The sequence below is a fragment of the Myxine glutinosa genome, chromosome 12 (genome assembly GCF_964187855.1).
Source record: "Myxine glutinosa chromosome 12, kmMyxGlut1.1, whole genome shotgun sequence".
Classification (NCBI taxonomy): domain Eukaryota; kingdom Metazoa; phylum Chordata; class Myxini; order Myxiniformes; family Myxinidae; genus Myxine; species Myxine glutinosa.
In genome coordinates this window covers 87,444,669-87,465,992 of record NC_136272.1, presented here as the reverse complement: position 1 = coordinate 87,465,992, position 21,324 = coordinate 87,444,669, and the positions used below count along the sequence as shown (strand labels likewise).

Below are 21,324 nucleotides of genomic sequence, written 5' to 3'. Positions count from 1 at the left end.
GTCTCTGACCGATTTTTCATTTGTCTGTTTGTCTGTCTGTTTGCAGCACTACGTCCACACCGTTGCACGTAGAATCGCCAAACTTTGCACACGTATTTGTCTTGACCTGGAATAGACTGTGCCCAATTGATGACGTCATCGGTCACGTGGTTCGGCCGCCATATTGGAAAAACCGAAAAACATTGTACCTCCATATCTCTGAAAGTGCTGAACAGAAAAAATTGAGACGGCTCATTGTAAAGAACTCTCCATGGGGAATAAAATGTTAATGTTGACGTCATAGGTCAAGTGGTTCGGCCGCCATCTTGGAAAAACCGAAAATTTTTGCACCTCCATATCTCCAAAAGTGCTGAATAGAACAAATTGAGACGTGGCTCATTGTGAAGAACTCTCCATGGGGAATAAAATATGTTAATGATGACGTCATCGGTCACGTGGTTTGGCCGCCATCTTGGAAAAACGGCAAAACTTTGCACCTCCATATCTCTGAAAGTACTGAATAGAAAAAATTGAGACATGGCTCATTGTAAAGAACTCTCCATGTGGAATAAAAAATGTTAACGATGACGTCATCGGTCACGTGGTTCGGCCGCCATCTTGGAAAAGCTTTGCACCTCTATATCTCCGAAAGTGCTGAACAGAAAAAATTGAGACATGGCTCATTGGAAAGAAATGTCCATGGGGAATAAAATGTGTTAATGATGACGTCATATGTCACGTGGTTCGGCCGCCATCTTGGAAAAACCGAAAAAAATCGCATCTCCATATCTCCAAAAGTGCTGAATAGAAAAAATTGAGACATGGCTCATTGGAAAGAAATGTCCATGGGGAATAAAATATGTTAATGATGACGTCATCGGTCACGTGGTTCGGCCGCCATATTTGTCCTAAATCCCCAATGAAAAAGTAAATTCCGGCAAGTCCTCGGTCTCTGACCGATTTTTCATTTGTCTGTCTGTTTGTCCGCACAGAATAAATATTATTTTCTCTGCAACTGTTGGTCCGATTGACAGGAAAGTTTCACCATCGGCGCACCTCCTCCTGTAGATTTTTTTTAAATTATAATTATGATGTCATATGTCTTTTTGTATGGGCGCCATCTTGGAAAAACCGAAAAACGCTCCATATCTCCGAAAGCGCTGCATCAAAAAAATGGAGACATGGCTCAAGGTAAAGAACTCTCCATGCGGAATAACATATTGTGTTATGTCGGTGGGGTAGGGCCATAGGTAGATAGATTAGGATTTAGGTAGATATAGATTTAGGTAAATCTGAATAGGTATCATGCTCTGATTGTTGCGAAGAAGAAGAACCATCTCGATGTAAATAAGTCGGTACCTGTATCGCCGGATGTCGGATTAAGTGCATAGTTGTGGTCATACAAGGATGATCGTGTGCTAGGCAGAGTAGGGATTATGCTAATTCCCCTGTGTGTCCAACCTGTGATATGTCCTTTGTCCCTCATGGCAATACATCACATACATTAGTTTGGCCCATTAGAGCTTACACACGACAGTCATGCGTCGCTTAACTTCTAAGATACGTTCTTGGAAACGTGACGTTAACCGACTTGGACGTTGTCCGAACATCACATTGTGAACTTTGTATTTGTACTCACGTGTATGTGGAATATTGCAGTGTACTTGTGCTGTACAATATTGACGAAATTCACGAGATAAAGTACACAACTAATGAAATACAAAGGTTAAGAAGGCTAATAAAATAACATAATGTCTACATTAGCGAAAATATTTTGTTGTAAAAAAATACAGGTATAATATACATACAGTAAAACAGGTACAGTACTGCATAGTAAAGTAAAATTAAACAGTACACTGTTCACTGATTGAGAGGTAGATGCAGTATCGTATCCTTAAATCTGATGGACTTTTATTATTTCTATATACGTGAAGGACCTGGCTGAGGTTCGTCGTGGGGAGGAGTTTGTTTTTTGATGAAAATGTCGAGCGTTGTTTGTTTTGTCTGCTGTTTCTTATCCTCGTAGATTTTCCGATATGCGGCAAACACTGCATGTGCATTCCTCTCTATGAGTGAGAAGCGTTCAGTGTTGGGGTCCATCTCTTCGGCACTTTTCAGCAGAGTGTTAAGGTCGGCGAAGAATTTAGATAACCCGTTTTCGTTAAAATCTTCTGCACCTCCTCCATCTCCTCCTCACTTTCCTTTTCCCTTGCCACTTCTTCAGCTATCCGATGTTGCTGTAACTCTAGCAACTCTTCGTTGGTTAGTTCTTCAGGAACAACCTCGAGCAGTTCTTCTCTATCGTCGTCGTCCACGCCGAGGCTCAGCTCGTTTGCCATGTTCAAAAGATTGCTCGTAATTTTCTCAAGTGTGACGGATTCGTCACTTCCGTTGTTGGGGTTTTCATCCACTTGAAACATTTCTGATTCCATGTATTATTATTGTTGTCATTTAAAGGGAATAGATATTTATATTTAAAAAAGTTAAAAGTTAAGGAAACAGGAACCGGACGGCGAGGAAGCGGAGGAGGAGAAAAAGGGGGCCGAGCGAGGGAGTCGGACAAGAAAGCTGAGACGCTCCGCGTTCTGAAGCGAACGTTGGCGAGCAAGAGTCACTAGCGAACTATCAGGTTTCCGGGAAAGGAATTGCTGCGACAGAATTGTCATCGCTGTGACCGATCAACCTGCGTGTCAGGTTTTTGGCGGTTGATTCCGAAGAGAATTATCGCCGGGCCATCCCGTCTCGAGCGGGTCGTCGGCCATTTTGACTCGCGCAGGACTTGTGCTTCGCTCGCGGTTTCGTCTCTTTTCGACCATCTCCACCGCATTCAGACGTCGATCTGGGGCGTGTGTGTGAAGTGGCTTTTTAAAGGTTAATTCGTCCATACCTGAGGGTGTGATCTCTCAGTCGCCTGTAGGGCGCCTTTAGATTCTCCAGTCGCCTTGAGGGCGTCTTTGTACAGCTTCGGCTGTGTATCTGGGCTTGCCATCCTCATGGGATTCTGGTCTCGATTGGACCTCGTTCTGGCGATCACTGGAGCGAATCAACTTCGTTTTGAATCCGGGAATAAGAGACATTGGGGAATGTTCTTGTTTCACTCACTTGGAGCACAGAGAGTTATATATTGCAAAACTGATGGTACCATCATAGGACATAGTGATGGTACTTTGGAATACTTTTGTTGTTGTACTGTTATTCTTGTGTGATCTTCATACAATATTTGTTTGTGATTAACAATTGGCGTGGCTTCTCCATTGATCTTTGACACACAGAATAACACATTTTTCTGCCGTGACTCCTCTTGGGGCTCGGAGGTACACCGTGACCAGGGGGTCGGGGAGGAGTACGTAACAGAAATTGGGGGCCCGTCTGGGATTAAATTCCCTCATAACATTCGTCCGGGATAGAATTCCCTAACATTCCCAGAATTCCCAAATTTGGAATTTTTCTAACATTCCCAAATTTTTCAAAAAAATTTGGGAATTTTTCTGTGAAGGTTAACAGGTGCTAACCAATAGTCACCATGGTGTTTGATGCAGAAACGTTTGTGGCATCCCCTAATGAGGCACAGTTCCGAGCGTTAAAAAGATCGGAACTCTTGAGATTGGCCAAACATTTTAACTTGGAGGTCCGAGCTCATATGAAGAAAGCAGAGATGCAGACATTTGTGGTAGAATCTCTGGTGGGACAGGGAACATGGACAGAGGTAGCCCGGGATTGGTTACCCGAGGAAAAAGAAGATGTGGAGCTCCGGAAAATGGAGATGCAACTGCAGAGCCAGGAAAGGTGAAAAGAGTTGGAATGGAAAGCCGAGGAGAGAAGAGCAGAGGAAAGGAGAACTGAAAGGGAACTCGAAGAAAGAAGAGACAAGTACAGATACATTCAAAGTACACCGCCCCCATGCCAAATAATTAAATATCCTGCAGCGCGGCATTGCCGGGGCGCCTCAGGCGCCCGGCAATACCGCAGTGCAGCTCATTGAGGCTGCATTGGGAGGGAGAGGTGTGCACTAATTGATTGATTAATTGTATAATTAAAATCAATAAAAGATTATCACAAAATATTTTCTTAATCAATTGGCTAATAGCATAACTAAACCACTTGTGCGCTTCATCCGAAGATGTATCTTTTAGAAATGTAATTAAATAAGTCATTAACAAAAAATTAAATAATTAATTGATTAATCAATAATTAATTAATCAATTAATAATTAAATAATTAATCGATGAAATAATTAATCAATAAATCAAAAATATCCTTGATAGCCACATCACTTGGTCACTGTCATGTCCAAATATTAGCTTCCCAGCTCAAAAGGTGCCTGAGATATTGGCCAAATGAGAAAGAAAATAAATAAATGATTAATAATGAAAATAAATAAATAATAATCATTAAAAAATTAAATTATTAATCAATTCGGTCAGAGAACACATAAACCACCACTATTTCATCAGAATCTGTAACTTTAAAAAACATTTGTTTTTTCGTCATGAATCGAATAATTAAATAATTAATCGATTAATTGATAAATTGATTAATTAATAAATCAAAAATAGTCTTTGCAGCCAAATCACCTGGTCATTGGCATGTCCAAATATCAGCTTCCTAACTCAAAGGGTGCCTGAGTTAATTGTCAGAAGAGAAGGGAAATTTGATTAATTAAATAAGTACTTAATTAATCGCTAATAATTAAATAACTCCTCAATTATTTGATTAATCAAAAAACAAAAATAGCGTTTTTGACAAAGGACTTGCTCACTATTGTGCCGAAATTTCAGCTCCCCAGCCCAAAGGATGGCTGAGATATCGCCCGGACAAACAAACAAACAAACAAACATACAAACAAGAAAGAAAACAACCATAGTGAAAACTGAGTACTCCCTTTCAGCGTGTGTCACTGCCGAACCCCCTTCGGTGCCCAGCAATGACGATTTGCAATGCCTGGAGATGGCATAGGAAATGTGCGGTGTACAAAAAGGAAAGAGCAGAGGAAAGGAGAGCCGAAAGGGAGTTAAAGGAACGTGACATGGAGTATCAGAAGGAAGTTAAACTCAAGGAGCTGGAATTAATGGGAGAACGGGGAGAAGTAGCATCCATGCCGGCTGGTTTGACAACTAGTCAGAACACCTGGGATGTTGGTAAGCATGTGAGGCTGGTTCCACCCTTCAATGAAAAGGAGGTCGCCAAGTTTTTTCACACTTTGAGAAAGTGGCTCAAATGCTAAAATGGCCTGTGGTGTCCTGGACTATGTTAGTGCAAAGTGTTCTGGTGGATAAAGCTCAAGATATATTTTCGGCTTTACCGATTCACAAATGTATCGATTATGAGGAAGTGAAGAAATCCATTCTCAAAGCCTATGAAATGGTCCCTGAAGCTTACCGGCAAAAATTCGGGAATGCCAGGAAGAGGGAGAGTGAGACCCATGTGGAGTTTGCCAGAATGAAGGAAACCATGTTTGATCAGTGGTGTGATTTGAAAGGGATTGGGAAAGACTTCAAACTGTTGCGACAATTGATCTTGGTGGAGAATTCAAACAGTGTGTCCACGAGGACATTAAAGTACATCTGGAGGAAAAGAAGGTACCAGAGTTGTATGAGGCAGCAACCGTGGCCGATGACTCTGCCTTGACACACAGGATGGGGTTCTACAAACCTAACTTCCCGTCTAGAGTTCGCCAGGGGAGTTATGGTACATCCAGTGCGGAGAACGAATATTCATGGGGGCGGCCTAGAGATGACTATGAGGACAAATCTGATACCGCGACTTTTAGGGATCAGAAGACTACAGTTCCAAAACAGACTTATCTTCCGGGGGGCTCGAGGCAGACCACGAGTTTTTCCTCTGGGCCTACTTGCGCTTTTTGCAAGAAACCTGGACACTTGATGTCCCAATGTCATGCCCTGGAAAGGAAAAATCAGGAGCGGAGTCAGACTAGTACAGTAGTACAACTCCGAATGCATTGGCAAATGCGAGAAATCATCCTTGGCGGACAGTGCCTTGTGAAGGTTCTTATGCCAAAGTTACGGCATCACAGAACGACCTTGTTCAAGAGCGTTACAAACCTTTTATTTTGGAGGGGTTTGTGTCACTGGATGGAAACTTGACTAACCAGAGACCTGTTAGGGTATTGAGGGACACAGGAGCACATCAATCTTTGATGCTTGAGGGCATTTTGCCATTGTCAGAGAAGATGGCAACTGGTGTTAGTGTTCTTTTACAGGGGGTTGGTGGCTGTGTTAAAGCCCCACTTCATGTCATCCATTTGAAGTCTGATTTGGTGTCAGGACCGGTCACCGTGGGGTTACAAGCCACTCTACCTGTAGAGGGAATATCTTTGGTTATCAGGAATGATTTGGCCGGTGGTCGAGTTTCTGGTAAGCCAATGTTTGTTGAGAAGCCTAGTATGGAAAATAACGCTGCACTGTTAGAGCAGGAGATTCCGGGTATCTTTCCATCCTGTACCATGACTTGTGCTATGGGTAGGAAGCGCTCTGCAGAGAAGAGGAAGGTACTGACGTCACGCTTTGCACAGACACTTCTTGTCAAGTACCCTGAAACTAAGTGTCAGCACACATAAGTCATGGATGGAGGCAATGTTGGCAAGCTCTTTGTAGGTGGACTGAACTTCAGAACAAGGGAAGTTGTTCTGGACTCTTTCTTCGGACAATATGGACCACTCTTGGAAGTGCGGCTGATAAAAGACAGGGAGACGCAAAAGTCAAGAGGGTTTGGCTTTGTCACGTTTGAAAACACCAATGATGCCAAAGATGCAGAAAAGGATTTGAATGGCAAGGATTTGGATGGTCGGACCTTAATAGTAGAGAAGGCAGGCCATGGGTGTCGAGGGGGGCTACAGAGGAGGAAAACGTGGAGGTAGATTCAGGGGTGGCTATAGCTCCCGAAGGGATGATTATCAGGGTAGTGGCTGAGAAGGAGACCGCTATTCACGTGACTACAGCGACAAGCGCTCCAACCGTGATTATTATGAAAGTTAGGATGAGTTTGAAGCACTGAATGCTGCGGAGCAGCCGAGCCAAGATTCCTACACGGATTAACAGTGAACTCCATGTTCCTAAAGGCGTCCATTTTGTGAATACTTCCAGGCCTTACCACCCAACCACCATGAAACCTGGTTCGCAGCTCGGCCTCCTTAAAAGAGTGCTGTGGAGTTGCACAACCCCTTAAGCTTCATTCCAAAAAAAAAAAATCAAAAAAAAAAGCAGAGGTTGATGAGATGGAGTTTCGCTTTGCAGGAGTTCAACTTGGAGATTGAGCATGTAAAGGGCAGGGATAATGTCGTTGCTGATGCTTTGTCCAGAGTGAACTAACTTTGGAAATCTCTGTAGGTTGTTTGAAGTTTTGTTGCTTTATTTTTGGGAAATATTGATTTTATCATTGCTCACGGGAATTGATGATTTTGGTGTGAGTTTACTTTTGTTTGTTGGGAGAGTTTTGCCTACAAAGAAAGTTTTCACTATGTTCAAACTTTCTTTCTTTATGGGGGGGGGAAGTGTTACGGATTCGTCACTTCTGTTGTTGGGGTTTTCATCCACTTGAAACATTTCTGATTCCATGTATTATTATTGTTGTCATTTAAAGGGAATAGATATTTCTATTTAAAAAAGTTAAAAGTTAAGGTTTTCAATGAAACGGGAACCGGACGGCGAGGAAGAGGAAGAGGAGAAAAAGGGGGCGGAGCGAGGGAGTCGGACAAGAAAGCCGAGTCGCTCTGCGTTCTGAAGCGAACGTTGGCGAGCAAGAGTCACTAGCGAACTTTCGGGTTTCCGGGAAAGGAATTCCTGCGACAAAGTTGTCATCGCTGTGACCGATCAACCTGCGTGTCAGGTTTTTGGCGGTGGATTCCGAAGAGAATTATCGCCGGGCGGTCCCGTCTCAAGAGCGGGTCGTCGGCCATTTTGACTCGCGCAGGACTTGTGCTTCGCTCGCGGTTTCGTCTCTTTTCGACCATCTCCACCGCATTCAGACGTTGATCTGGGGCGTGTGTGTGTGACGTGGCTTTTTGAAGGTTAATTCGTCCATACCAGAGGGTGTGATCTCTCAGTCGCCTGTAGGGCGCCTTTGGATTCTCCAGTCGCCTTGAGGGCGCCTTTGTACAGCTACGGCTGTGTATCTGGGCTTGCCATCCGCACGGGATTCTGGTCTCGATTGGACCTCGTTCTGGCGATCACTGGAGCGAATCAACTTCGTTTTGAAGCTGGGAATAAGAGACATTGGGGAATGTTCTTGTTTCACTCACTTGGAGCACAGTGAGTTATATATTGCAAAACTGATAGTACCATCATAGGACATTGTGATTGTACTTTGGAATACTATTGTTGTTGTGCTGTTATTCTTGTGTGATCTTAATACAATATTTGTTTGTGAGTAACAATTGGGGTGGCTTCTCCATTGATCTTTGATACACAGAATAACACATTTTTCTGCTGTGGCTCCTCTCGGGGCTCGGAGGTACACCATGACCAGGGGGTCGGGGAGGAGCACGTAACACAAGTTATGCGTCCGTTTCAAAACCCTTGAAATCGTTCACATATCTCTTCAGGACTTTTTTCCACACTCCGTTCATACATTGCTTTGTGACATCATTCCAGGCCCAAGCAATGTTCTTGATTCAGTGGTACATGTTATATTCTTTCCAAAACTCCTTCAGTGTCTTCTTGTCATCCCCCATTGCAGAAATAGCCATTTCAAAGGTCCACCTGAGATAGTAGGACTTGAAAGCTGCAATAGCCCCTTGATCCACAGGCTGAATCAGAGGTGGTATTCGGTGGCAGGAAAACCACTTTGATGTTAGGGTGGAGGTCACCAATGAAGGGGCGTGGGGGGGGGGAGCTGGAGCATTGTCCAAAATCAACAAAATTTTGAACTCTACCCCTTCTTCTATGCAGTATCTTTCGAGATCACCAGCATAGCAGTTGAGAAGGGCATCCTGGAACAATGCTTGCGTCATCCATGACTTTTGGTTGGCTCTATAATACACTGGCAACGTATGTTTGTTGATATTTTAAAAAGCCCTGGGGTTCACGATATGCCACACCACAAAACGTTTCAACTTGAATCCGGCAACACTCACAACCCCCCCCCCCCCCCCAACATCACAGTCACTCGGTCCTTGAATGCCTTAAAGCCTGGCATTGACTTGGCCTCCTTGTGTATGAATGACCTTTCGGGCATCCTCTTCCAACACAAGGAGGTTTCATCCATATTAATTATTTGCTGGGGCAAATATCCTCCCTCGATGATAAGCTTGTCCAAGCTATCGATAAATTCCGCTGCTGCTGCAGAATCCGCACTCGCCGACTCGCCGCTGACTTTCACGTTATGAAGCCCATAGCGATGTTTGAAGCGCTTGAACCAGCCAGAGCTTGCGGAAAACTCTTTGTCATCGTCGGCTCCTGCTTGTTGCTTCAACATCTCGAACAAACTTTTTGCTTTGGCCATGATGGTTAGTGTGCTGAGTGGGACTCGCTTTTGAATCTGGTCTTCAATCCAGGTCATCAGCATATTTTCCATATTCGATATCGGTCCCTCTCGAAACTTGGTCAATCTTGTTGCCATCAATTGAAGCCGATCCTTTTACCACTTGAAGAATCTTCTTTGTTTTCCATTATCGTCGTGATCGTAGAGTGCGACATGCCGAAATCACGTGCGATAGCATTCACAGATTTGCCGCCCTCACGCTGTCTTATTATTTTCTGCTTCTCCTCCAAATCAATGCTTTTGCATTGTTTCGTGCTACTGCTACCACTAGGGCTGGTTGCTCTGCGTTGGGGACCCATGATTAACTTTAGGGTGGATTGATTTTAATGAAATCAAATGTAAAGACAATGGAATAATGCTCACGATACGCGGGGGTAATCAAGACTGGATGCTGATGATGCTGCGGCGCTGCCGACGAGGCAAAACCAAGCATGCACTGTTATACAGTTTGTAAACTTTTTATTTCGTAAGTAAGGAAATCAAATTAAAAGTACTGTACACTACAATAGCCAAAAAACATAAACCAGTAACATCGGCATTTCTTATATCGATCAAAACATATTATGGATATACAGTATAGTTACTGTACTGTATCATCATACGCCTGGCAGCACAATATATTTTGTTTAAGAACACGTGATGCATGCGTGAGCGCACCCGCTCTAAGGCCACTTATGTCCGCTGCGTCCCGTTGTCTGAATGGGTTTTTTTAATCCCCATTATTTTCTTATTTTTATGGGCCACGGACGTTTAAGCGATCGGACGTTTTTTGGACGGACGTAAAGCGACGCATGACTGTAATTAATTAACTCCCCTCTTACATTGACTGACCGGAAGAACCAACAGGAAGCCGGTTCGGGGCACCACCAATGGAGCCGCAGCCAGCCGCATCACCAGCTTGCATGGCAAGCAGACATTGCACAGGCAGGCCGAGAGCCACGCCCAGGAGAGCTCTTGATTGACGAGGGTGAGGGGCGAGTAACAACGAGACCACCGATTGGCAGAGTAGGGGGGGGGGGGGACTTGTGATTGGTTGGGGGAGAGGCAGAAAGCTTCCCCGTGATTGGAGAGCAGGAAGGTGAGGGACGTGCCACACGGACTGGCCACTGACCCATGACACGACAGCCAATCAGTGCATAGGGCGCAAAAGCATCACGAAGAAGCGGTGCGTTGATTGGAGGAGAAGCGCCGGTGAAGTGTAAAGGCGCGAAAGGGGACAAGAAAACGACGCACTGGTTGATGGAGAGGAGAGCTGATGTCAGAAGACCACCAGTAAAACCTCTCGCTCGCCGGCATTCTGAGCTCTTCCCTTTGTCCTTCTCGCTTTGGCTGCTTTTCCTGCCCAGACCTCCCTTCTGCTTTTACCTTTCATTCCTGGTTGGACCTTTCCTTTGCGAGCTGCGAATTGCCTGCATTACGACGGACGTCAGGGAAACGTTGGAGCGCCATCGATTATCCTCCCTGGCTTTCACAGGAGAGCGAGGCTTGCCGCTGAGCGGGCTCGACCGGTGCTCGGTGAGGCCTGGGGGAGCGTGAACACTGGAGCCTGGACGATTCCTGACGGACGCTACATCCAGACACAGATAAGCTCACATACACAACACGACGAAACGTTAATTTTATTATCCTTTCCATTGTGTGTATTTGAAGTGAGGTGTGCGGCATCCCAATTTAGGACATTTTTTTATCGCCGTTTTTCATTGTTCGCGGGTTCTGCAATAAATATTCCTTCTGTTTGTACATTTTACACTGTCTCGGGTTGAGTTAATTTCCATAGGGTGAAGACATCGTCGGACCATCAGGTAAGCCGCGGCATTCTCCCCCAACCCCCCTGCTCGTGTATGATCCGCCATTGAATTGGAAACACCTCATTAAGCTCGATTCCTTCCGTGGACGCTCTGCCTTATCTGAGAGCCATCCACTCGACGATATTGTTGTGTCTCTGGCGAATAATATCAGCCGAGATGGATGGTCGAACCAGCTTTAACTGTGAGGCGACCTCCCGATGATGACGGTTATTTTTGGCATGCACAGGAATGAAGAGATGTGAGATGTTTAACTGAATGGAACACACGGGTTTATTCCGAAACAACAACAAATAAGCACGACAGTAAAATGCAACACAATGGTTTAATGAAAATAAAACGTGGACGAAATAAATGTTTTGGTAAAACTAATGCCCTATTGTGTGATGCCTCCACACACTGATTCACACAACACACAGGGGAAAATAAAATCCCTTTGTGTGCCGGCACTTATCTGTGTCCCAAATGGCCCTTTTGAGATTGGTGGTGGTGATGATGTTGAAAGCTTCCCTTGTGGGAAGCTCAAAATGGCGGCAGCGCCACTCGTCAAAGGCACTTGCTTTTGAGCCAGTGGCAAACTCATGAGGATGGCCTCCTTTCTCCTCCACTGCCTCGGACGTGGCCGCCTCTGCCTCCGAAGAGCACCACAGCCACCAAAACCTCTCTCACGCTGGTCCAGAAAAACCGCTCTCCCTCATGGGAATACCAAGATAACCAGCACACCGCTCTCTTTCAGCACACGGACAAAAGATGGCGAAGCCTTCTTCTCCGATCCCGAGCAGCAGACGCGCACTCTTCTTCCTCACTGCTGAGAGCCAATCATTGAACGTCCCTCTCAGTTCGCCCTGCCCATATCCTACAGGCCAATCGCGTACCTCGGGGCATGGCCTGCTGGACTTCTCCGCCTCTACTGGCCGGGTCTTTTGCCTTATTAGCTCCATGAGGGCAGGCTCATTTCGGCCGGGATCACATCGCCGGCCCTGCTTGGCTTTTGCCAGGGTTGTTGCAATTTAAGGGTTGATTTACATGGCCAGCCATGTCAGCAAAAATGTTAGGGAAAATTTACAGAGGGTGTGACGCACAGTGGAAAACTAACCTTAAACCCTAGAGATAATTAGCACGTCACCACCCCTCGTGTGATGAACATTTAAACAACCTTCAGCTACGTTTTCTCTACTTATGACATCTAAAATCTCCTGCTCATCACATGGTCCATGCTGCTTCCTATACAATGATACCTCTCCTATGGAATTCTTTCACCTACCCCCACCCCCCCCCCCCATAAACATAACAATATGTGAATGATGATGTCATCGGTGTCTCCACTATGACGTCATAATTTGACAAGTACAAAAGTTCATCCGATCAAGATGAAATTTTTTGAGCATTATCTGGGGATAACTTTGTGGAGAAAAATAAAAGATGACGCCAAAGGTCATGTGGTACGGCCGCCATATTTGTTTGAACACAATAGCCTTAAAAACCACTAAAACATGTCATGGCGAGTGTCTGCAATCTCTGATTACTCTTTCTTGTTTCTATTTCATTTCAGAAGCACTGTTGTGAAGCTTTATTTGTGCCTTTGTTTTCAGGTCGGGATGTGGAAGGTTATCTCCAAAATTGGAGAAGGAGGTTTTGGATTCGTTTACCAAGCAACGAATGTCATCTCCGCAAAAGAGGTACAAGCTTGTGATATACTTCCTGTTTCTTCATTTAACTTTCTGGGAGATGGAACAGCTCACGGGAGAGTGAGATAGAACAAAGAACTGAACACGGTGGAAAATACAGAAAGCAAGCAGTGCAGAGGGAAACAACGGGGAGACACATGGAAGAAGGATGAGAGCAAAGGGATCGGGAAATTCTCCTGCATCTGAATTTATCTTTATTTCTGATGAGATGAACGATGCTTTTTCTTTTGACTTGCAGGGCCCACATCACGTGGAGAAGATTACATCATAGATGTGATTGCAATGAACAAATAATGTGTAATCTGTGACAGATGATGGTTGTGTGTCACAAATTTCACCAAAAATAATGTGGAAAACCCCTTGATGCAAACTTGAGGTGGCTTCTTCATTCCTACCATTGATTTTTATTTTATTTTTTTCCCCAATTTACACTTTGATGTCCATCACTGCCCCTCACCCCCTTCTACTCCCTCATCCCTTGTACCTCAATGTTTGTCCTTCTTCCAATTCTTAGCACTCGACTAGATTCACTTGTGGTGTGTTGATGTAATCGTTTACCTATTCCCCTTTTTATCGTCCGTCTGTGTGAAGTTGTTTCTTTCTATAATTTATCTCCGACATTGACTTCAGTATAAACAGATATAATAATTGTGCATCACCACACACCAATATCATATATTTTACTCATTTTCCCATATTGTAACTGAGATGTTGTAATATGATCTCTTGTCGCCTCTTTCAGGTTGCTTTGAAGTTGGCAAAATTTGTGGATGATGGACCAATGGTAAGTTTGTGTTTATATTGAGATAGTGGTGTTTTTAACTGTTGAATGAACACAGTTTAACTTACCTCTGAACTGTCCTGGTAGAATCTTTGTCTGTGATATATCTTTGTCTCTTGGCTCCTGAGGCCGTGCATCTCTGTGTGAGTTACAATCTTGTGGTTATTGTGATGGGGGTGACAACCTGATTCCAGCTTATTGAAGGAATTTGTATAATTTTCCGTTTGTTTTCTCCTTTTTTTTTCTTTTTTCTTTTGCAGATGTTGCATGAAGCATACATATTAACGAAGCTTCATCACGAAAACATTGGTAAGTATGGATTTCACTCAAACGTATTGAAGTTTGATTGCAATATAATATATTTATTTAATAATAATATGAATGCTTTGAATGAAATGCACCTCTTAATATCAATTTCATTGACTTGAAGAATGAATGTGATCATGTTTATATAGCAAGCCTGTGGAAAATACTGAGATGTTATGGAATTACACAGAAGATGATCACTCTAATAAGCAAATTCTTCAACCACCTTGAATACATTGTCATCCTGAGCACCTACTTATCACAGTGGTTCCTGGTAGAGTCTTTAGTTCACCAATGTTGTATCATATCACCTATCCACTTTCTGATTACAATCGACTGGATCATGAGGAACATCACATCCGGTAGACCTGGAGGCATCCAATGGACCCTTTCCACCCAACTTGAAGATCTGGACTTTGCTGACGATTTAGCTGTTTTGTCATCAAGGGACACGTATTTGCAAGGACAAACTGACAGGCGAGCAAGCTTTGCGAGAAGGACAGATCTTAATATCAATACCACCAAGACCAAGGTGATGAACATCAACACCGTACCTCCTGCATCTATTACTGTAAATGGGGAAGCCCGAGAGACTGTAGATGAGTTTACATACCGAGGCAGTCTAATCAGCAAAGTCAATCGAGCCAAGAAAGACATCAAGGCAAGACTCCAAAAAGCTTGTAATGCAATCACTCAACGCCAATCTATCTGGAAGTCGAAGCAGTACAGCCTGAAAACAAAGATAAGACTTTATAACAGCAATGTCAAGTCTGTTTATCTGTATAGCTCTGAGTGCTGGCGGGTAATTAAGTCAGATGTGGGCATGGTGAATCTTTCCACAATGGATGCCTATCGAAAATGTGCGGCATCTTCTGGCTAAATAAGATATCCAACAAAGACTTGCATGAAAAAACTGGTTGCCACAGAATGCCCTTGAAATTTAGTGTCGCCGCCTCCAATGGCTTAGCTACATGGTTTGAATGTCCCCTGACCGAATCCCCAATGTTGCTTTCGGATGGACAGTGCCAGGAAGTAGGGAACCAGGCAGGCCAAAAACAACTTGGCGAAGGACTATGGCAACTGATCTGGAGGAGTTGGGTCCATCATGGTGTGAGGCACAGAATGTAGCTCAGGATCGAGATAAATGACGAAAGCTTGCAGCAGTCTTATTCCATTGATGTTGAGTAATCTTGTGATGTGGACCTGCGGCCAGGGTTGTGGATCTGTCGTTTCGTTTGGAGAGGTTCTGGCTGAAAGGATCAATGCCTCAATGAAAATCGGTGCCCAGCTGATGATCCGGGCAGTTGGAAAATCAGTCAATTGCTTATAAGTTAAGGTTATAATTCCAAATATAATCGATTTTACAAGTACTTACAGTGCATTCAGAAAGTATTCAGACCGACCCCTTCACTTTTTTCACATTTTGTTATGTTGCAGCCTTATGCTGAAATCGTTTAAATTAATTTTTTCTCTCATCAATCTACACTCAATACCCCATAATGACAAAGAGAAAACAGGATTTTAGAAAGTTTTGCAAATTTATTAAAAAGAAAAAACTGAAATGTCACTGACAGAAGTATTCATACCCTTTGCGATGACACTTGAAATTTAGCTCAGGTGCCTCCCATTTCTCTTGATTATCTTTGAGATGTTTCTACACCTTGATTGGAGTTTACCTGTGATAAATTCAATTGATTGGACATGATTTGGAAAGGCACACACCTGTCTATACAAGGTCTCACAGCTGACAATGCATATCAGAGCAAAAACCAAGCCATGAGGTCGAAGGAACTGCCTGCAGAGCTCAAAGACAGGATTGTGTCGAGGCACAGATCTGGGGAAGCCTGCAAAACAATTGCTGCTGCATTGAAGGTTCCAAAGAGCACAGTGGCATGTGTCTTTTACTGAGGAGAGGCTTCCGTCTGGCCACTCTCCATGAAGCCCAGATCGGTGGAGTGTTACAGTGATGGTTGTCCTACTGGAAGTTTCTCCCATCTCCACACAGGATCTCTGGAGCTCAAAACAGAGTGACCATCGGGTTATTGGTCACCTCTCTTACCAAGGCCCTTCTCCCCCGACTGCTCAGTTTGGCCGGTCGGCCAGCTCTCGGAAGAGTCATGGTTGTTTCCAATCTTGTTCCATTTAATAATTACGGAGGCCACTGTTGTCCAAGTTTTCAATGTCTGAAGCCAAAAATGAGTGGGTCTTCTTCTTTATCCTGACATCTCTGAACAAAATTGAAAATAACTTGCAATAAAATGACCATCATCACAATTCATGTCTCACAGACTTGAACAACTAGTTTTCGAGAAAAAATATACAGTACATATTGATATTTAAATGCAGTTCTATTTCATTCAAAGACCTCTAAAATTTACCACAAATACCAAGAAAGACATTAATTGTCTTGGAGGTTTGACAGGATGGTGCATTGAATTAATAGGAAGCACACTTGAGTTCTTGAGTCTGGGTGCAGATCCCACTATGAGACTGGGACTTCACCGATAGCAGGGTAATGGAGGCAAGAGGATGACACTTAATGGATGATAGAGTGAGAGAAGGGGGAAGAGGACACAGATGCTGAACAAGCTGAAAAAGGATGGTTTTTAGCTAGTATGGGAAGAGTTGTTGTTTCGTATGCAGCATGTGGCTGCTGGTTGCATCACTTTCTAGAATTGTGGTTGTGCCGCTGATGCAGTTGCCCCTATTACCTGTAGGCCGGTTCTCATTTTGCGACGTCTGAAGGATAACAGGCTGAGTCAACCCACTTTGTGGTATTTCAGCAGCGTAATATGGGCTCAAATTCAACGCCAGAAGATCTTCAGCCAGCAACATTAACGGTGAAGCCAACACCAGGCTTCATGAAGCCAAACAAGCGAAGAGAAGATGAGAAGCTGCTGCTGGAAACCGGATCCTCTTATCAGCTCTTTGCGTTTCACTTTCATTTGCTTTTGTGTAATCAAGAATGAGATTCCAACACACTGTAAATCAAATATACTGAGCCAACCGCATCTGAGTTGTGTGTTCGCCAAATGTCGCGTTCTCGGAAGAATTCTGATCAGTTGTTTGCCTAAACTTAAGTCTACTCGATACGAATTGTGATTTGTACACACACTACCCAGATAAATGTTTACCTACAAGATCATGAATGGTGATGGTGAAATAGTGGGGCAACTTAGCATAACAATTGTGCATTTTGTGAGGAAAGCACCAAATTTGGCACATAGTAGACTATCATATTATGAAAAGATCTGGATATTGGGCCATCTCAGATTCAGAGATTTGATTTTTGCAAGATTTCGATTCGATTGGGATCGAAGAGAACACCTTCTTCGTCTTCTGTACAGTGAAGTTGCCAGCCCTGAATTCTCTGGCTACATCTGGGTGCTTCATTGGGAGTGCAACGATGTCCCTCAGGTGAACAGGGACCCACCTGGCATAGTCTGTGTGGTCTAAGGCATGGAACCATGGGACCAGTTCCGTCAGGGCATCAAGGTACATCGTGAATGAAGCCTGCCGCAGAGAACACACGTAGACCAGTACCAACATCTCTAGTTCCAGCACAGTTGCCCAGTACTGAAAGTTGGGAATGTCTTCTCTCTGGTGACACCAGTCTTCGAACTCAGGCAGGTCTTCTGCATCATCAGCATATGTCATAGTGGCGTTCATACGCACGGTGTTGCAGGATGTGCAGTGCCGCTGCAGTGATTTGATGAGCTCTTCTTGTGTGTGTGTGTGACGTGGGCAGCTCGCAGGAAGGAGTCGGCCGTCCCTGGCGTTGCAATCTCAGCTTGCAAATCTGCAAAATCTGCAAATCTTGCAAAAATCAAATCTCTGAATCTGAGATGGCCCAATATCCAGATCTTTTCATAATATGATAGTCTACTAGTGTGCCAAATTTGGTGCTTTCCTCACAAAATGCACAATTGTTATGCTATATTTAGCTTAGCTGCCGGACTAAAAGGATTATGTTGAGGCTCACCTGTTGACAACTTGTCATCATAAAAAAATGTGCAAACGACACTGCAAGATGCAAGATGGAGCGGAAGACAAGATGGGGAAAGAAGGGGGCACAACAAACACACAACATTTCAAACACAACATTTGAGAGCAGGGAGATGTGTGGGAGGGAGAGGGCTTGGGGGGAGGAGGCGTGGGAAGGGGGGGGGGGGGGGGGGTGTGGGAGAAGTATAAAACACAATTTTGCGGTTGCAAAAGGTGTTTGACTTTGGGTAAGATTCTTAAGCCATATTAACTGATGCTCCACTATCTCATTTCCCTTCAGTAAAGTTGCTCGACATCCCGATAAGACTTCCAGACAGTCACCGCGTCGCCCTTGTTTTGGAGTATGTGAAAGGAGGTGAGGTTTCTGACATCATTTTGCTGAAAATCCACTGTTTGTGTCTATCATGTCCACTTTTACTTGAGTAGCAAAATGAGTTTGTAATTAGTAAACATGAATTTTGATGTCCTGATTGTTGGACCATCTCTTTCAGTTCTGACAAATCTCAGTTTCACTCTGTCACTCTGTCACTCCGGCACAATTGTAAAAAAACAACCAACTGATCGTTTTTCCTGGTCAAACACAGGACGTGGTTGGGTTTCTTGACTTTATAGGCTTCACCATCAGCCATGACGTGGATCACATATCAAAGCTGTCTTCGAAACTGAGCTGCAGATTTCATCATTCCAAATAATTCCTTAAACTCATAGTCTACAGTGTCTGTGTTGTCCAATGGAGACGTCTTGAGAGCTTTATAGTCCACAGGATCCAGGAGACCTGTTTGTGATTGGGCTACCTCTCATTTAGGTAATGAGGTGGCAGCATCACAAACTGATTTGGTTTCTGTGAAATAAGAAGCTCTCAAAATAATTATCATATCACGTGATGAGGCTGAAACACATTGTCAGTTCCTAACATGGCAGATGGGGTGGCTCATCTCATTTATGCGACCTGTCAAAAGGCAGTGTCTTGGAAGAGACTGATAAGTCTCCCTTTCCTTCACAACACAAGTTTTTCCAGTAACCCCCTCCTGGTTAAACTTAAAGTGCACACTTTACACACACCTCCATTTTTTTGTTCCTCTTTTCTCCAATTTCTGCAATTGCCCTCCGGAAACTATTCAATCACATTCTCCCCTCAAAGACTTAATACCAGTTACCGCTTCCGGTTCCTCCGGCGATATGGGTTTGTATTCGTGCAAATTTGTGTGTAATTAGTCGTTTTGTTGTTCGCGCCGCGTGTGGGGACTGTCTCTCGAGGCTTCCTGTCGCGTTGTCGGTTCACCAAACCATCGTGTTGTTCACCCCCTACTTCCCCCGGACACCTTACATTTTGTTTAGTCTTAAATCTAAAAAAGGAAAAAATCTAAATAATAATTTCCTTCTCTCCTCACAGCTCCCTCCCCCACGCGTGAGCACCCCTTTTATCTCCTTTTCCTTCTACCTCTCCAGCCGATACTCACCTTTCCAATTCTCGTTTTCACCATACTCATTGAACACTTTCTCTTTTTTTTTCTCAGATCTACGCCCTCACTTTAGGGAATTTTCCCAGATAGTTCTCATGGTTTTGTTTTAAAATGTTTAAACTTCCCCTTGCAGTCCTGTACTCAGTTGTATATTACAACACACTCTTTTTCTTCCTCTTTGAAAGGCTGTCTTCAATTTCCTCTTCAAATCATTCCATTTCAAGAAAAATTCAATCTCTTACTGTTCTTCCTTTCTACATTCTCTAAACTTACCTTCATTCCACCGCTACTCTAACTTTTTCAAACGGATCCTGACTTGAAAATCGCAAGAAACCCAGTTTGCAATAAATGTTCGTTTTTCATTTATCGTCCAACACTTTCTAAACTCCCCTCACCCCTCTCCTCCGAGAATCCCCCCTCACTCCTTCCATTCAAATCTCCCCCCTCACCCTTCCTCTTCAAAACGCATCTCTCACACCCCTTTCCTATCCAATCCCCCCATTCAAATCTCTCCCCACCATTTTTCTCCCCTCTCACCCCTTCTCCTCAAAGCTGATTCCTCACTGCTTCCTCTCCCTTCCAACTCATACCTCCACCTCCTCGACCTTCTAATTCGCTCTGCCCCCCCCCCCTCAAACAACACCTTCTACTTTGCTCTGCCCCTCCTCAAACAACACCTCACTGTGCCTCATTCCATCACCAACAAACCTTTTGTCCTCCTCACCCTTCCCTTTCTCTAAGCTCTTCTGCAATCTCCAAAGTAAAGTTCTCTCTCTCTCTCTGTTGTGAAAGTAGAGCCAGAGACCTCACAGGAAAGGAGGCTTTATTGCAATCGACCATGTGCATCTATACATAACACAAGATCATAACATTAGTCAATAATCTACATGACACAAACAAGGCAACCCAATACATTTAAAATGAGGCAAACTACTAAGCAGCAAATTAATAACTTACCGAGCTCTCAACGAGTCATAGCAGCAAATATGGCAGTCTCCCACTCTCACAGCTGGTTACATATACAAAACCACCCATCTCCACAGGGACCACCCCTATGAGACAGTTATGTGTATCACACCAGCAACTGGCTTTCCATCGTCCAATTCTTCACATTCTCCCTCTCTTAAGAATACCGTTAATAGGAATAATCAAAACCGAAACGAGTTGGAGGTTGACATAGCCGGCTCCCGCGCGTGCGGTACACGCCGTCATCTCCATAGCCCTGGGTGCTAGGGATAGACCGCTCTCCGTCACTCGGCGATCTATCAGAACCCGACAAGTCCACGGCCTGAGGCAAAGGAGACATGATTTCTTACTGCGAGGCAGCGTGTCACCCCCAGTAGCCTCGGCAGGGCTCGAGTCTTGCCGGATGGGGGTGGTCGAGTCAGCTTCTGTTTCGTCCATCTCTCCACAAGGTGCTAGATGCCAAGTGGTACCGTGGTTTGTTGGCCATCGGCCAATCCAACGTGCACATATTGTGGATTTGCTTCCAGTATGTCTGCATGGTCAGCAAGCGGTTCATATTTGCTTTGACGGACCATGCGTTTTCGTAGTGCAGGTCTAGGCTCAGCTAGCCCCGAGGGTAAGGGATGAGCGCGAGAACCGTGACGTTGGTACCGGAAGAGTCTCATGAGGAGTGGCATTAGTGGAGGTGCACAACAGGGAGCGGATCGCATGCAGTGCTTCAGGAAGCACCCGCTCCCACATGGTCGGGGCCAAGCCACTGGTACGCAAGGCCATCGTGACAGCCCTCCAGATAACACAGTTGTATCTTTCGATAACCCGTTCCCTCGGGGGTT

At 44.4% G+C, this 21,324-nt stretch overlaps 1 protein-coding gene across 1 annotated transcript in view; it reads left to right on the top strand.

Moving 5' to 3' along the window:
- LOC137437583 (uncharacterized) overlaps nucleotides 1–18,488 on the top strand; it is a 230,052-nt gene extending 211,564 nt beyond the window's left edge. Inside the window, exons 22-25 of the mRNA XM_078766282.1 lie at nucleotides 12,875–12,961; nucleotides 13,713–13,754; nucleotides 14,012–14,060; nucleotides 18,343–18,488. Of these exons, the coding sequence (XP_078622408.1) occupies nucleotides 12,875–12,961; nucleotides 13,713–13,754; nucleotides 14,012–14,060; nucleotides 18,343–18,488 (324 nt within the window). The remainder of the gene's footprint in view (nucleotides 1–12,874; nucleotides 12,962–13,712; nucleotides 13,755–14,011; nucleotides 14,061–18,342) is intronic.
- Nucleotides 18,489–21,324: the final 2,836 nt, after the last annotated feature.